This window comes from Mus caroli, unplaced genomic scaffold (genome assembly GCF_978045245.1).
Source record: "Mus caroli unplaced genomic scaffold, Mus_caroli_1 scaffold_18, whole genome shotgun sequence".
In the NCBI taxonomy this organism is placed as follows: domain Eukaryota; kingdom Metazoa; phylum Chordata; class Mammalia; order Rodentia; family Muridae; genus Mus; species Mus caroli.
Genome location: NW_028227273.1, coordinates 32030715 through 32049214, shown reverse-complemented (window position 1 = coordinate 32049214; position 18500 = coordinate 32030715). Strand labels below are relative to the sequence as shown.

Here is an 18500-nt window from a genome sequence, read left to right as displayed (position 1 = left end):
AGATTATTGATAACTTCCCTTCTGAAGTACATTTCTTTGGGGGGGAATAGCTAAGAGGAAGAGGAAGTTCTAAAATAATTATGTAAGTAATGCTACTTTAGAACAAATAATGAACACACTGGCTATTCACCTAACTATAAACATACCAAGTAAAATCTGCTTTCAATAACTGCCAGACAGTTCTCCAAGGAAGTTGGCCTTTAGCAGTGATGTTACTCCGGCTTCATCAGATTAAATCTGTGTTCCTTGACAAATTCGGCTGGATGCTATGATCTGTTTGTGCTCCTGCCGTTGATGTGTGCATAATTAATATGTAAGTTAGTTTTAAGGCCACAATAGCAAGAGTTCTCAAGCAGACAGACATCAAGAGACTACTGCCGGAGTGGTAGGGCTTAGATTAAGAAAACTGAGATCTCAGGGCCAGCCGGGCTGCCTTCAGGAACAGCCCTAGACAGGAATTGATTTGTTTCAACAAGCTCCTCATTGGAAATACAAGCATTCTGCAGGAGGGTGTCGGTATTCATTAATTTCTCCTTTGAGATAGAGATATCTCATTACAACTATGAAGCCCAAAGTAGAGAAAACAATACAGAAAACAAACTGAGAGGAGAAAGGACATTATTAAAAATAAATGACCAGTTTTTAGAAGGAAATCCAAACGCCTTTCTGTGAGGAGACACAGACATGTCATAAGTCCCACTTTCTCAAAGTTCTCCTATAGTAGGAATTGAAGGATAAATGAAATGAGAACTCTTAAAAAATGATAATAAAAAATAAAGATGCAAAATGCATAGTTTTCCGGGCAGAGCACTTGCTGATAAATCTGTCTTTTAAAAAGTCAGCTCTTTAAGATGTTTTGAAACTAAGTGTTTTACTTCTGAGAACAGTTACTTGCTTGTTGCTTTTGTTTATAGTGCTTCTTGTTTTGAGACCAGGTGTCACTAGATAGCACAGGCTGCCTTTGAACTCACCACTTCCTGCCTCAGCTTCCCAAGTGCTGGATCTACAGGCATATGTGCCACCATCCCCACATGTTTATCTTCAACTCATAATCCTTTTGTTCCCCTGCCTTAATGAGATATGGTGGACTCTTTCCATTTTCTGCAATTTTGAGATCTCATATACTTTTAAATTTCCACAGGACAGAGACATTATTTTTATTGTACCTATCTATTTATTGCGATAAAAAAAAAATTGAGGTCCCTATGTACTGCTATGATCAGAACGTATAACTCCACCAGCAATGACATTTAACTAGATCCAAAAATTCAACAAAAAATACTAAGAGATGATTACCGAGTCCAGCTTCATATGATGTTAGCTTTATTTGTTATACTGTGTGTAAGAGCTCTTTCCCCTGCATGTGTGTGTGCGTGGACCATGGGAGAGCTTGGTACCCACAGAGGAGAGAAGAGAGCATCGGATCCTTGGAACTATGGTCGTGAATGGTTGTGAGCTGCCTGGTGTGTGCTGGGAGCTGAACCCTGTCCTCTGGAAGAGCAGCAAGTACTCTTAACAACTAAGCCTTCACTCCAACCCCTTGAGATGTTTTTCACTATCTTGTTCTCTAAGCCCTTGCCTCTATAATGCTCAGAAAAAGGATTTATCCTAAACATCTGAATTATAAAACTGAAATTTTAAAAGCACATGAATTACACACAGTGTCACACCTAAAGACTCAGTTACAATCTATTAATGATTCAAACACAATCACACCTAAAATCTTGGTTACAATCTAATAATGAATTACACACACACACACCTTCTAAAAACTCAGTTACAATCTATTATTATGATGACAGAAAACACTGAATAACTTTGAAACACATTTTAAAACATTCAACACATTTATTTTCATTTTCTTAATTAGGGGAACAAAACACTAGCTAGAACTTCGGGCATCTTCTACTTTACACTAAGCCTGTTGGCAACCATAAGACTTATATGCATGATCCTATTTTGAATGAAGTCATTCTTTGGAGATATGAAAATGCCCTCACTTTAATCAGTAAGTATAGTTTCTTCCTAAATTTAAGTCTTCTAAACGCACAGCATACTTCCTTCCCTTCCACAGCTCACATACAGCCACAGATGCTTCTCAAAATTTTTAATCTAGAAGAATTACAAACTCTAGAAATAGTGAGAGTTCCTCTCAGCATTTCTATTGAGAACCACCCTCATGTATGCCATGGGAACCATAAACGTGCGCTTACAAATGAACAGCCCTACGCCGAGTTACTATTCTTAATAATGCTCATTGTTCTTACAAACTGCTGCCCAGAATTTTAATTAAATTCATTATATCAAGAATTTAACAAGGAGGATATTTGCTTCTGCTTTATAATTAACTGCAGAAAGTGTTGGCAAACACTGTTATAAAATTAGAGCAAGACAGGGCTGCACGCCTTCAATCCCAGCACTTGGGAGGCAGAGGCAGGCTGATCTCTGTGAGTTCAAGCCCAACTTGATCTACAGAGTAAATTCTAAGCCAGCTAGAGCTACAAAATAGCTACAAAATAAGACTTTGTCTCAACAACAATAACGTCAACTAATTAATTAAAAGTAAAAGTGCAGCTAAGTGGAATGCTCGCCTACTGCTTTGTTTTCATAAGATCCTAACTTAGAGCAGGTTTTATCTTTCTTTCCATAACAACTTCTTTCAGGGGCTTAAGGTGCACTTAGGATGGTAACACTGTATTCACAGCAAGTGAAAGTGGACAAAGCAACAAACAAAAGAAGATACAATAACCAAATTTAGCCAGTCCCACTCCTGGCTTGTTAAGAAAAGCATCACAGGCAGGCGGATTTCTGAGTTCGAGGCCAGCCTGGTCTACAGAGTGAGTTCCAGGACAGCCAGGGCTACACAGTGAAACCCTGTCTCGAAAAACAAAAAAAAAAAAAAAAAAAAAAAAAAGCATCACATGACATTTGTGAGCCAGAAGAAAAGGAGGTGTTTGTTCTAAAGAACAGAACACAAGAGTGTATCTGCAGACTGGCTACTTGCTCTGAAATACAGGACATAGGAACATATCTACAGACTGACTCTACAGAAACGGTTTCCTCACGAAGGACACTGGAATAATAGAAATTCAGAGAAGGGAGATTTTCTTTTTTTTTCCCAAGTCCTGGAAGCATAAGCTCCTGAAAGCCACCCACAGGAAACTCAGCCATTGGAAACAGAACTGTTGAGCACGCATCTTCTAGACTGAATATAAAATAAACATTTTAAGCTCATTTGACCACATGGAGTTAAATTACAAAGTGTTAAAAATCTGTTTGGGTTTTTTTTTTATTTTGGGGTGTTTTGTTTTGTTTTGAGGTGTCATTCTGGAACCGCTATTTGTAGTACCTTCGGGGAAAGTTTGTGTGTAAATATCCTTAATATTTATAGCAGAATTCTCTTCAAACCTCTTGGACCAAGACAACATTCTTACTGAAGTAGGACTTGTCTACAGAGAGGACTTACAACCAAATCCCCAGCTCTGACCTTATTAGTGGTATGTTTTTAATGAAGCATAAACCTCAATGTACAATTTCATTTTATATGTCTGCAATTTCATGGAAAGGGCTAGAAATGAGGACAGCTGGGCCTTCTAGGTCTTTTAAATGACAAATAACTTTTCAGTCATGCAAATACAAAGCCATTTCAGAAACCAGAGAGACGACTCCATAGAAAGCTCAAGACAAAAACCGCCCTAAGTCCTTACAAGAAGCCAGAGAAAGAATCTCTTCTACGGCATGTCCACAGAGCACCCATGTTCACAACCAGGGAACTCACAACGTTTGTGGCAGTTTCCCCGGGAACCTGGTCAGAAATTTTGAGACACCGGGCCCCTACCAAGGTCTACTGAATTAAAATCTGCAGTTCAGCAAGATTCCCCAAGAGCTCAGAATGCACCCCAGGGACCAAGAAAACACTAAATGAACACTTCCTGGTGGCTGGCATGCGGTCTGCAGTGCTACATTGCCAGCTCTGAGAACAATACCTGGCCCACAGTAGACACTTTACAGACACCTGTCAGGTGAAATGACGTAAAGATTTCTTATAATACTGTCTAGTCTGTACTGTCATTATAGCCACAGAATTCTTAACTCTGACCAAACCCTTGGGTTGCCCAGGAGCACGGACACTGCCCGCCTCCCGCTAAGCCTTGGGTCTACTTTTCAGTGCTTTACATATGGTACCGCTCAGTAAATATTTTATCAACCATAACTTCTAAGTTTCCAACACATGAATATATTATTACTAATACCTATAACACTTCTCTCGTGTGAAATTTTTGTTTGTTTGTTTTTAAATATTGTCGAATCAATATAAAGTTCCTGAGGTTCCCGCCCCCCACTTGCCTCTAGGGTGAGATACAAGAAATAGATTCTCTTCAAACAGAGAGAGTTCACCCAAAACGGAAAAGTCTGGATGTAAAATATTAGACCCAGTCTAATTCTGGGCAGGACTGGAGCTCAAGCAGACTGTAAGGTAAGTATAACTCAGAACTGACTCTGAAGCACCCTGTTATTCAACTGCTTCAAAGGCTTGTCCCCAAATACACCAAAGCTGTGGAGGTTTGGAAGGGAAAAAAAAACACTACTATTAGTTGCTTTATTTTCTTTCTTAACTACATCTAAGAGTGGCCAGGGCCATGAAACCGCTCCAACAAGCTACATGGACTAAATTGATTAGTTCTTGATCATCCAGTTATTGACACAAAAATCCAAAGTAAGGAAATAAGAGTTTTCACGAAATAATTAGATAATTAACAACATGTGTGCATTGATTGTAAGACCATGCCCAAATAATATTTAAATTAATGAGACAACTCGAAGGCATGAATTGACTGATTCTATCTACATTGTGAAGAAAGGGCAGTAAGGGGCGGGGTCCCCATCAAAGAACCGTTGTTCTTGAACCTAATTAGACAAATTAGATAGCATGTGTACATTTTGTTGCCAGTGCTTTATTTAGATTCAGAAAATGTATAGCTCAAAAAATGAAGTAAAAGGTATGTCTGACCCTATATGTATACATATGGATCTCTCTCTCTCACACACACACACACACACACACACACACACATCATGTTATTGTCCTCCCAAGAGGATAGTTGACAACGGTGATGGCTGAGTGTGTAATTAGTTTTCATTGTTCCCCTGACAGCTATAGTGCTACCCAAGACCTTTTCCTTTATATATTGTAAATGCTATAGAAAAAAATACATTAATAACAGGCATTTAATAATGGGCCCAGCAACTACGGGGGAAACGGCTGAAAAAGAAGCAGAGTGTGTCTACATATACATTTTAATGTGTGCGGAGAGGGGGGTTTCATCCTCCAGTTACAGTAATCTCCAAAATATAGATGGGTGACTGGCAGAAAGTGGGGGGGGGGAAAGTTTAAAAATGGACTCAAGTCGCCCAACAGTAAAGTATGTGCCCAGTGCTACACCAACACTAAAACCAAGAATAGCATAATGCTTGCCCTGAAATATTAATAAGAATAAAGGCATTGCTTATTAATAAGGGAAATACTCTTTAGAATAGCTTCACGTTTCGATACCAGCAGTGAGGAGTACAAAGATTCAGTTTTAAATTGTGGTTTGGTCTCCCCTTTCGGACTTTAAAAACAATTAACATTCGTGTCCTCCTATCTGGGTGCCGCACTTCCTGGGGAGGCTAACTTTAACTTCTTTCATATGGTATTGAAGACGAAGCATCCCCAAGTTGCTGCCACGGTGGACATGAGATCCTCCACTGAGGTCCTTTCTGGTCTGATTAATTAGTAATTGGGAGACACGTTTTGGCAGCTTTCATTCCCCTATTATTTTCTCTGGCTTGACACAAAACCCTGTGAGAAGCACCACTATTTGAACTGCACCCCTCTTTAGTGCTGGGTCACTAAATGCTAATACAGGGAGCCCCTGCCAGAGAACTACAAAAATAGGCATAAAAGTTTATTGAAGCACTAACAGTAAACAAATATATGAAGAAAACACTGAATGCCACAGTATCTAAAGCATTCATGGTCTGTCTGAACCCGGAGGTTACTGGCGAGATTGCAGACCTGGGACTAAAAGAAAAGGCCTTTAACAAAACCACCTCTTTCATCTACTTTTTAAAAAATAAAAATAAATAAAAATAAAAAGCATTTGCTAAACAAAGCAGGCAAGTGCTCTGCCACAGCAGAAAGGTACGTACGTCTGAGCCTCCTTTAGCCTTCTCCATGATTCTAACGGGATGAGGAAAAACTATTTGGAAGCAAAGATTTATAGCAACTGCACCAACTGGCTCTGTGAAGAACACATCCAGAAGTCACCAAGCTCTGCGCCTGAGACACATTTCAGGGGGGTTGAGATGCTTAAAGTGAAGTTGGGAAGGTTTTGGAAAGAGCCTCACAGGGTTACAGAATCAGCCTCAGGGTCCCCATCCCAAAGGGTCACTCTCTTCAAAACTGTGCTCTGCTGCTACGATGGTGGCTCAGGACACTTATGTGCCCAGGCAGTGGCCATGCTGTGCAAGTCAGAGGTCACTGCTTCTACATTCCGACATCTGTCTACATTTTCTTGCCCTGAAACAATAGAAGGAGGGCCAGGCTCATTTGCCCCCACTCTGTTTAACCTAATTGTTAAGTACAAAAGACCATTTCTCCATATTGAGAGTTACTTTGGCCTTTCTGCCCATTCTCACCTGTCTCCATTAAATTAAACACTATAAAACTTCACTCAGAAGGCTAAGTCTCCTGTATACTAAGCTCAGGAAATGCAACCGAGTGTTAATCCCCCTGACATCTCAGAAGCATCAAGTATCATGTCCTTCCCCATGATCAAAACTTGAGTAACAATTTGTAGTGCAATTAATGGCTTCACTAAACCATCGCTTAATTTTACTCAAACCACAGACCACGTTTTCTATAGGGAAAGGCTTTCATCCTCCATGTTTGCATAGGAAGGGGCAAGAGCTAATTGTTAATTATAGTTCTTAACCTACATAAATAAGTCACTAATAAAACTTAAAATGGAAACTCTGACAGCTTGGAAACATTAAAAAAAAAAAAAAAAAACCTATCCCCCAAAAAGGTATTTGTTAGTTCATCTAAAACTAAAAGGTCACTTTGAACACTCAGTTATTTTAATCTCTAGCAGTCAAAAGAAAGCAGACGACAGACCTCAGAGACAGAGGACCTCAGAGGGATGCTTTCTGGTGCAAAAAGTCTTTGCCAACTCAGACCTTGACTTTAAGCACAAGATGCCTGTCTGTTCTTTAAACGTGCATCTTACTTACCAAGTTTATTCTGAATCTATCGCCACACAAACCCCTCTTCTACTGAGCAAGTAATCTGAAGCAGACAGTTTAAATTAGACAGACTGAGTCAGGCTACTTTAGAAATTAATCTTAGGGAAGCTTTGCTTTTACCGAGAAACATGATAATGATGTTCCCAGACATCATCAAACAGATGCAGCAGCAAGAAGTGTAGTGTAAACTTTTGGTAAAGTTTACTAGGCCACATGTTCTCCCAAATGTACCCAGAAATACAGAACATGGTAGAAAACACAGCAGACTCTCAGCTGGTAGGCTCTTACGAGTTTCTGCAACAAATGTGTGTCGCCTCTGAAATAATTCTCTTTTATACCCTCAAAAAAACTGTTTATTAAAAGGTGGAGGAGGAGGAGGAGGAGAGAAGCTGTGTTTAAAGGGGCACCCAGGCTCTGACTTCACATCGTGTTTCTAAAGGCATATAAATGTTTTATTTGGGGAGGCATCTACATTTTTATCTCTGCCTCTTACTGCATGAAGATACCTGGCAACACATAAGATTATGTGTATGTCTGCTGGGTGGGGGTAGGGGGCTAAGATCAAACAACAGGAAGACCTACTCAGTTTGGGTTAGTAGAAAGAAAAGGCAGAGGATGGGGTGACAGCAGGGACATTAGGGGTGATTATAAGCTTAAAGAGAGAACTACCTATGGAAACACGGCATTTAACATTAAAATACAATACACCTCAGCTAGTTTGTGAACGCTATCTAGAACACCCCTTTGTCAACTAAATACAGAGATAGCATTTTTGTGACTTTGCAAATAAGACAGTCCCTTAGCTTAGAGTCCCACTGAAAATGAGTACTTGGCGGTTTAGTCCTCTCCTGTCCATATTCATTTCCAGACAATTTTCACGAGAGAAATAAAGTCAGTCGGTCTTGAAACAAGATGGCCGCTTTGAGAAGGAGGAAGCAAAGAAAGATGCTGGGATCCAAAGCCAGCTTTTCTAAATTCAGCGATACAACTTTGGTCTCATCCTAACTCCTATGTGTTCGCAGGCTTCTGCCTGGGGAAGCATCAATTATCCTGTACGAATATTTAAAAGTATTAGTGACAAAGGCATTTCTCAAAATGGTCAAATCTTTGTGTGCGAACAGCACAAGTGTTCAATGCCTACACGCATGTGCGTGAAGGCACAGATACCTCACAAATGGGTAAATTCTCACTCCTGTTTCACACCAAATCATGGTCACCAGCCATGAAAACCAGGCCACTGGCTCAGTCACAACAGGAATAATACCAATTCATATCTCTTAAGGATCTGATATAAAAACACCCTGCAATATGCAATCAATTCAACTGCATTTGCCTTGTTAGGAGTTAAAGCATAGGAAATTAACTGTTTGGAATCTCTCCTTGAAACGTACTTCCCTGACCTTCCCTGAAGTAAGCACAGATTAATTTTATGACTTCCATATAAAAATTAAAAATATTTCCCCCATTTTGAAGTAACTTTTAAATATATTTTTTAGAAAAAAAAATTTCATCTAAACCTATTTTTATTCCTCACTTGAGTGGAAAATAAGACCTGACAGTAACATTTTCTTCAACCTGTCAACTGTCAGTTGTTTGAAGGATGTGTCTGAAGATGACAAAGGTTTATTTTTCCTTATTGAAAATGATAGAATCCACCTGAATGAAAGCTGAGCGAGCCCTCGCTACAGTGTGCTAGAGTCTCACAGCACCTAGGTAACTTCAGTGGGAGCTGAGCTTCCAATATTTTAAAAGTAATGTTTTGTTGAAACATATGGCTCACTGTTTGAAAACTAAATCCAGAAAGCTCAAAAAAATCAAGAGTTTGTATTCATACAAATGTTCTACGAGCAAATGGTCGGTGCACAGATTTTTGGAAGCTCCACCGTCATCCTTCACAGAGAGCGCAGTCAGAGCTACAGACCATCAAGAAGACCAAAACACATGGGCTGCTCTTCAATAATAAGTTTGCATGATAATTTCAGTAGAGAAAGTTTGCATTATTAATGTTTACTTTTAAACCAAGTGGTTCTGTGTCACTGTGCTGTCTTGCTCATGACTGACTACATTTTGAAAACATAAAATGCAAACAAATTTAGGGGGGGGTGGGGAAAGGCAGACTTCCTAGTATTGAGTAATATCCTATTCAGAAACACTGGAGGTTCACATTAGTCACAAGAAACTTTTCTACAAAACATCTCAGGAGATGGGTTGAGAAGCAGACTAACATATAAATGGAAAAATATAAATCAGGCCCTTCAAAGAGACAGTAATTTATTGGCGTTTGGCAAAGACCACTATGGTAAGACAAATTATTAAAAGTTGAGTATTAATATCTCATTGCTCATGCTCCTCTTTGAAGCTTTTACGCCTGGATGTGAAGGTGTTGTTTGTCAGAGCTGATCAAAGGAGAATTTTTTTCCCCTCTGTTCAGAAGGCTGTTCTGAATGAGTTGTCCTGGGCAAGGGGCAAGGACTGCCTTCTCCAGTGTGCTGAGGGAAACACAGGCTTCCTTTACAACACGGATATTGTAGTTATGCTGTTATTTTAATAGTTTATATACTATTTACGAAGAGAAAATCAATAATATGGACTAAATCACCACAGAGTGGTTCATTACTGAAGGGGATCACACCTTTTAGAACCCTTACAGCTTCAGGGATTATTCACAACAATCAGAAAAAGACGTAGAATAGAATAGAGTCTGCTTCAAAAATTAAGCAAATGGTTTCTGTTGAAAAATAACGTATCAAACACTGTTATATACATAAAACTGTGTGGTTTTAAATACATTCTTATGTTTTGTTCTCTCTCTCTCTCTCTCTCTCTCTCTCTCTCTCTCTCTCTCTCTCTCTCTCTCTCTCTCTCTCTCTCTCCTCTAAGTTATTTTGGCATCTTCTTTTCCCAAGCTAGCAAAGCCCTGGGCTCCTGAAGGACTAATTGTATCCATTCACTTTCCTGGCCCAGCATGAAGCTGGTAGCTTGCTCAGTTCATAGCAACAGGAGAGAAGGGAGGTGCCTTCTTTATCGGTCGCTGTCCAACAGGAAACCAGGCCAGTGGGGAGACTGCAATGAAATGCCTGTATTTTGCAAGATTAAACAGCAGAAAATCCAGGAAGTTAATTTGCCCCAAATAACTAAGGGTTCCATCTAAACCTGCCTGTTTTCACAGACAAAAAGCTCTACCAGGTATCGGTCCCAAAATGCCCTGGTTAATACCACTCAAATCACACAACAGAAGTGAATTACTAAACACTGTCCTGGTATCTTGGATCACTCCTAGTTTAATGTCATTGTTTTCATATTGGAAATGCTGAGTGAGCCTGTACAGCTGTCTCACACAGCACTGATATGCCAGTCACCTTAACAGCAGACAGTATATGCTTTCTGATAGTTTAATATGACTATATACAATAACGCACACAATGACTAGGAAATAATAAACTCACTAGCTAATCTAACTCTGTAAAACTCCAGGAGAGACAGACCAAAAACCAAGAAGCTGACTTCTGAAAATATCTATATTTAAAGGGAGAGGAGGGAGAGAGGCCAGTGTAAACTGCAGATCTCTTATTAATGGTCATAGGTAAGGTCACATACTAGTAGTCTAATGTAGAGTGCTTACATAATTCTGATATAAATATCAAAATGATAAAATTAACCCAACACAGCTAATAAAATGATACATTTTATATGGCACTGAAACTCAGGAGTTAGATTTCTCAGGATGCCACTTATTTTAAAAAGGATTTGTGTTATGAACATATAGGCGTTACTTTAAAATTTTTAAACTTCAAAAATGAAGAAATCCTTTACAAACTCAGCCAGAGAGCCCACTAGAAGTCAAAATAAACCTCTCCTCTCTCCTCGTAACTAGTTCCTGGATCTAAACCTTGATGACTTTATTTATTTGTCACTGGAAAAGGGACAGTGCCAGCGTTCTGGCATACATGACCAATCTGATGATGGCTCAGATGTTTTTAAAATGAACCACTGAATTCTGAAAGAAAAGTACTCAAGGGAATATTCTTAGAAAAAAATATTAGTACTTCTCTCTATTTAGCTATGTGCATAGGTCCCTCCCATGAAGAAGCATTCAGGACTGCTAACCCACAATTCTAATTTCTCTATACATGGACACAACTAAATGCTGAGCTATTGCTCTTACGTGAGATGCTTCGTAAAGTTCCTTAAAAAAAAAAAAATTAAAGAAAGAACTCAACAACAGAAGCCAACTTGGTTGTACTCGGTAGAGTCTTTGTGATATTATTCATATTAAGGGAATAAACTCTCAGGCTGATAATATTCAAACCTGAGCAGGACACAGGTTGAGGAGAGCTAGACTCAGTTATATTTGCAACTGTCACCCATTTTTTACTCCCTGATCTACAATACAAATCAGAAGATATATTTAGCCACTCCAGAGTCATTTTGGCAAATAGAGAAACTGAAGAGCAACTTTTCAGGGTCCACACAGTGCTTATGAGGGTAGTTGTTGGAAGCATCGAGCTGTTTACAGGGATCTCTGGGTTAATGGATGTGTTCTTAACTTTAAGCCGTGTCTATTTGTATGGGCATAGCTATCAAGGGGGCAATGCAAATAAAGTTTTCTTATTGTAAGTTATCTTTTAAAAGTTCCTTTAAAGCTTTCTATGGTTTTAACTTAAATAGTTAAACTCTCTCTTCCAGTTAGATTTTCATCATGCAAATGATTCCCTCACAGTCCAGCTCAGAATGCAGGGTGACACAATTTTAGGTAAAACTCCAGCAGCCTTCGAATTAGAGAAAGGTGAAGGATGTGTTTTGGCAAATGACATGTCGCAATCCTATTTACAGCGATCCTTTCTCGGTCGCTTTTTCGCAGATTTGTGCCAATTTGATGCATAAAATCAACTGGATTCACTGTTCAATAAACCCAGGCAACAATAGTTAGCAACAGTTAAAAGGGCAATATTCATTGCCCAGGAGTGACAAGTGAGGAGACAGGCTCTACCTGGAACCCTATTTAGATAGAACATGAGTTTATATTTTCTTGAAATAACAGACTTATAGATACTTAGGGCCTCAACACCAAGTCTGAAAAGATAGTACCATATGGTAGACAAAATTCCTTCTGCCACAGAAGTGACTTCAAGAACTTCTGCAGAATGAACGGCCTAATGATGATGACCGAGATATACTTGATTTTATTTCAACCTAAATTGAAATTGAAGCACAATTTCAAGCAGAATCTACTCCATTCACTTTGTGGACAGAAACGATCCATTCTTATCAGCTTAGTGTGTCCACTAAGCTTCTAAGTTAAAAAATAAAAATAAAAAGGATTTAAGTTGAATGTGATATTGCCTACTTATTTTCCAGAGACTGAAGTCTGTTTATTACTTTATTAACTTAGCAAAAATCTTGATACATTTTATAGAAGGCCAAAAGTTAGGTCTAACATTACAAAACCATGATGTCCATGAAAATGCTCATCTAATTTTTAATACTAAATAATCCCACACAACTTCTACGGAGTTGTTTGTTATCTTGGCAACTTTGAAATTACTTATTTTGCATTTGCCCCTTTGGGTTACATTAAAACCGACTTTTCCTGATGCATAAAAAAAAAAATTACATTTCGGGGCTGATGACATGGCTCAGCAGCTAAAGAGGCTTGCCCAAAAAATTACATTTCAGTTCATGAATCTGCATTAAAACTACTTATCACTACCTACTTTTAAAAGTAAGTTTAATGCAACAGCATACCATGATAAAAGGCCTACATAAATCGGTAAGAATAGTAAATATTATATCTTAGAAAGGTCCCCGATTCTTTCTTTGGGATGCCATCAAACTGCTCATGGCCAAATGGTGAGTTATTTTCACAGACTTCAGATTAACATGCTGGTTTAAGACTATTCTTGGTCTTTTTTTAAAGTCTACAGATTCTAACTGAGCAGGTTCAAAGAAAGCTACCATGGCATCCTGAGAGAATTTTCTTTAGGAAGGGCAGATCTATTAAAAAACATGACCTATGACAAAAATCAATTTGCTAATCTCAAACCAAACAACGGTAGCAAAAGCATAAAACTGAGATAAAATGTCCAGGAACTTCCTGAGCCTAGCTTGACAGGTGAAGAGGGGGCTAGCTGATACTTCCTTCAGCTTTAATCTAAGGCAAACTGAGACAGCCACCATTCTAATGAATGAATGCCAGGACAAAACGATCCCACTGAATTATTTTTGAGTGACCAACAAGAGCAAAATGTCCCAAATTCAAATAACTGGCTCTACTTTATTAGATAAATCATTTAAGTTTAAAAATACAAACTGATGTTCCATGCATGCTGCCCCAGGAAAGTCCAAAGGTACCTACCCCAAGCAACGTAATTAGACTTGCTTTTAACACCATTGCAAATGGAAAGCTTGTTCTATTTGTCTTGTCAGCTTTAATAAAAGGCATATTCTCTGGCAGAGCGTCATCTCTTTCTCTTTTCCTAATAGTGGCTAGTGGCGTGTCAAAGAGGAAATAGCTTCCCATTCTAATTCCCACCCCACAACACCCGTTTTATTAAAAAACGCAAAGTTTCTAGGATGAGCTAGGCAGGCACTTTAGGCTACCTGGGTGTGACTGGGCTGGAGTAACAGGGTGGGGCGATTTCTCCCTAGGATGGGCAATCCTGAGCATTCCTGGAGAAATCTGTTCTTCATCCCAGCTGACCCTTGACAACCGGGAAAACCTCTGAATTCATAACAGAAGAAAGCTGGAGGCGCTAGAAAGGGCTGGTGGGAAACTGAACTGGAGGCGTCCGCCGGCCCCCTCGCCTAGAGCTTTAGATGCGCCACAACCACAGGCTCAGTCCTCGGTCTCCCGCCTCTTTCCTCGCAACTTCCACTTCAGCCCAGAGAAAAACCTGTGATCCTAGGTACAAGCGACACTGCCTCCCTCCCAGAACAACACACCAATACTACCAGCCCACAGCTGAAAGCAGAGCGATGTGAGCCCAGCGGGACCGACTGCTGGGTCCAGATTCGGGAGAAAGTAAGATTTGGGAGCAGCCCGGACCAGAAAGGGTCTGCCTGGTGCTATGGACGACCCTCCTCCCCTCTCCGGGGTCCAGGATTGCAGGATGGCTGCGGCAAGCTAGGGCCCAGAGCGTGCGCTAAGGAAGTCCCCGGCGCCCGCCTCCAGCCTCCCGCCAAGCCCGCAGGCTTTGGGGTCGCCTAGACGCTGTCGCAGGTAACCGCGCGCGTCCTTCCAGCTGCGCAGCGCCAGGCCCCGGGGCGAAGGCTCCCACCTTCCGGCTTGCCAACTCCAGAGGCTCGCTCTGCACTCGTGACGTAACCCGGCATTCGATCAAACTTTCTGGCACCTTAAGCCCATTGGGGGGGAAAGGAGGGTGCCCGAGCTGGGAAATCCTTTCCACGGCCAAGCGCGATGGGCCTAGACCGACTTGGCGGTGTGTGTGTGGGGGGGGGCGGGGGCGGGGGGGTCACTGAACAGTTATCTCGCAGTTAAAAAGAACATTAAACCCTAAAGCTTCTGCTTCCCACTCACCCACCCCTCCAACCCCCCTTTGCTTCCCTCTAACCGGTACGCGCTCTCTCTATGCGCGCAAGGAGGTAAAAGAGGGCATTATGCTTAAATAAAAATTTTAAAATAAAAAAAAAAAAACTTTGATGCTATCTATCAGGATCTCGGCCTCAGCCCCGCGCCCCCCAGGCTCCAGGGAGGACCACTCAGCAGTACGCACCCGAGGCTACCAGCACCCAAGCCCTGAGCAGGGATCCGGAGGTGCGGGCCAATCTCCCCGGCTGGGAAGCGGTGGCCCGGGTCCGGGGCTCCCGCCCATTCCCGTGTCTTCCCCGCACCCGGTCGGAGGCAGCGGCTCCGCGCAGCCCTGGGGATTGCGAGCAGCCGCCGGCCCTGCCGCCCTGGCTTAACAAAGAGCGGCGCGGAGCGAGCGCTTCCCGCCGGCGCCGGGCGGCCAGAGGCGTCTGGCGACGCAGGCTCCGAGGGCGCGCGCTGCCTGCGGCTGGTGCGCGCCGCTCCCGGCCGCCGTGTCCCCTGCTCCCGGCCCAGGCCCGCGGAGCCCGAGCTCTCGGCGCCCCCGCCCCGGCCACCTTACCTGGGGTTGCTGCTGTTCCAGTAGACGGCGTAGCGGTCGGCGACGACTTTGGAGCCCGGGTCCTGGCTGAACACACACATCCAGAGCACCAGAAAGAGCAGCGTCAACATCTCCACGTGCAACATCACGCCTAGCCAGCGGCGGAGCCCCCGACGCGCCACTCCGGGGAGAGATCGGGGATCCAGGGGGAGGGAGGGAGAGGGGCAGACGAAGAGAGCGGACGCCAAATAAATAGGAATAAATACGATGAAGGGGCGAGAGGCGCGCGGCGAGCGCGGGAGGAAGAGGAAGAGGAGAGAGAGAGAAGGAGGAGGCAGTGGCTGGGGCGGGGGGACAAACTCGCACCCCCACTGAAGGGCTCCGGAGGGGAGAAGAATCACAAGACGGAGAGACGCGTGCGTGTGTGCGGTGGCGGCGGCGAGGGCGGGGGAAGGGGTGCGGAGCTGTGTCTCGGGCGGCGGCTGCAAGCCGGTCACCCCGGGAGAGGGAGGTGCGTGCGGGCCCGGGCGGCGGCAGCGCGGGTCGGGGCAGGCGGCGGCGCGCGCTGCACAGTCACGGGGAGTTGAGCGCCGCGGCTGCGGGGAGACATACACCGGCCCGCCGGGCCCGGCTCAGTGTCGGCGCCGCGGTCTGCACGGGCTTCCTCCGCCGCGCTGGGCCCTCACCGTGCGCCCCGCTTTGCTCCAAGTTACTTTGGCGGCCGGAGAGAAACTGCAGGAGGAGGGCGCTGTGTGGAGGGGGGGGGGGGGGCGTCCTCACACTGGTGGCCCCAGGAGGCTGGAAGCAGTCCGGAGCCTCCCCTCTGTGCCTTGGCCAGGCGACCCCCCACAAGGCTCGCAGGAGTCCTGGGGACTGCGGTACCCGGAGGTGCGCAGAGAAGAGCGGCGATCTGGATCCGCGAGCCCGGCTCTGCCGGAGTCCTGGAACTGCCCAAAGCCGCAGCCGAGCGCTCGGGCGAGGAGAGGAGGAGCGGGTCTTGCTTCGGAAAAAGCTCCAAGAAAAGTTTGACTCTTCACGTCTTCCAGCAGGTCCCCAGAGGAGTCCGACCGCAGAGGCAGAGCGAGATGGCACCCCCGGGCGCTGGCTGAGTCGGGGATTTCTCCTGCTTGCTTGTCTTGGCCGGGTGTGGGTGCCGCGGAGTGAATGAAGAGCAGAGGTTGTGAACCAGCCAGCCAGGCGGGGCCGGGATGCCCAAACCTGCAGGGTGACGCCAAGCCAACTGCCGGGCTGAGAAGCGAGAGGGGAAACAATCACTTTCGGATGGAGCCTTCCAAGTCCGGGATGGGCTGATGACAGTCTCCGTTCGCCTTCCGGGAGAGAAGCTGAACCCCCGCACGGCGTGCCCAGAGCCCCGGGGAGGGAAGCTCTCAGAAGTGTCCCTGGGACTCGGACCGCTCCGGCCCCAACCCCAGCAACTTGTAGAGATTCATCAATCAGTTTGAAACCGGGAGGGAAAAAGGGAGAGGGAGCACACGCGAGCTGCTGGCACCTCCCCGATGACTACATCAGAAAACCTTCCCGATCCGGAGCTGCCTCCTCCTTCCCTCCTTAGGCACAGCAGTAACGAGAGGTGAAAGCCACCGACCGAATCCTAAAACCTCTGCCCAGGCGGGAAAATAAACTTGAGTGCAGCGGCGCGAGCAGCCTGGAGAGGTTGGGAAGACTGGCGAGAAGTAGAAAGGAGGGGAAAAGTCAGTTTTGCAAAAGAGGAGGGAAAAAAAAAGAAAGAAAGAAAAGGAGAGAAAAAATGCTTTATGGGAAAAAAAATCTCCTCGGGCACGCCCCCTCGTTAATGACCTGCGTGTAAAGCCGACTGCCGCGGCGGCCCAGGCGGCAGCAGCCTCGGCACCACGCGAGCCCGCGCGCGTGGACGTGGACGTGGGCCGGCGGGAGGGGGGCTCCGCCCGGGCGTGTTGCGCGGGGCGCTGGGTTGGCAGGCTGCGCGAGCGTGGGGGTGAGCTCCGGACCGAGCAGGGGGAGGCGCCGCCGGCGCTGCTGCCTCCGCGGCCCAGGTCATGTGGGCTGCTCCCCTCCCCACTCCCCCTCCCTCCATGCAGTTTACTTGGAGGGTGGGGGGTGATTGGAGTAACCAGTCAGGGAGAGGCCTGCTGTTTGCTTACAGATCGGTTTTTTTTTTTTTTTTCCCCTCTCTTTTCTCTAACCGGATTGGTTTGCTCCGGGAGAAAGAGGCGTTTTCCTCATCTCCTCCCTCCCCACGCCTCCACCCCCACCCCCGCCCCACCTTCCTGAAACCTGACTAATTGAATTACTGAGAGTGCCGAGGCACCCTCTCCGCGGCCCAGCCGGGCAGCACGAGTAACCCTTTGGTTGCTGAAGTGCGTCTGGACTCAGAGTGATTTGGCATCTTTTTTTTTTTTTTTTTTTACTTGGGAGTAGGGTCTTTCGATTGAAAAGAAACTGGCTCCCACTCCAAAAGGGGAGCCGAAAATTGCTTCGGGGACCGCTCAGGTGACGTGCAGTGTGCGCTGACTGGCTAGAGCAGCCCTAAGTAAATCGGAGTTCGTGTAAACCTCCGCTTGGTTCTTCACGCCGCACACTACTCGGCGCAGGGTCATCTGGAAATCTGAGCATCTCTCTTGTGCCTTTCAACCCTCTCTTTCTACCCGAGATTTAAAGGCTTGGGGGCAGGAAATGGGACTTTTCTTTAAAGTGATGGTCTGAAAGCAGGTTTTGAAAAGTCGGAGAAAAAAAAATCTCAGTTTAAAGTGATTACAATTCAGGGTGAACCTTCAGCTGGAAGGAAAAAAAAGCAGCGCGCGAGCCCGTCAGTACTTTACACCTTTTCCACGCGGATCCTGGGGCTGGTTCGCTACGCACACGCACACCCCACATAAATATCTTGAACTAAACTCGGTTTGAGAAGAAAAGGGAGGGAAATAGTGAGAGGGAAGGAAAACGCCTTTATTGCTGAAAAAAAGGCCGTGCATTCCTGGGCTGGTCAGGAGGTTGCAGGGCCCCGGTCCTTTGAGGCCAGCTAAGCCGGATCTCCTGGGAGCGAGGAGTCCTGGCGCCTCGGGACCGGTCCCCTGTGGTCCTGCGCCCTGGCAGCGAGCCCCACACCCGATGCTGCTGAGACCTGCATCC

At 44.7% G+C, this 18500-nt stretch overlaps 1 protein-coding gene across 3 annotated transcripts in view; it reads right to left on the bottom strand.

Moving 5' to 3' along the window:
* The window catches only part of Efna5 (ephrin A5), a 281643-nt gene extending 265946 nt beyond the window's left edge, over positions 1–15697 (bottom strand). For all 3 annotated transcript variants that reach the window (XM_085832692.1, XM_021149546.3, XM_021149547.3), the window contains exon 1: positions 15396–15697. In XM_085832692.1, coding sequence (XP_085688818.1) covers positions 15396–15520 — 125 coding nt within the window. In that variant the 5' untranslated portion in view covers positions 15521–15697. The remainder of the gene's footprint in view (positions 1–15395) is intronic.
* Between the last annotated feature and the right edge of the window lie 2803 nt (positions 15698–18500).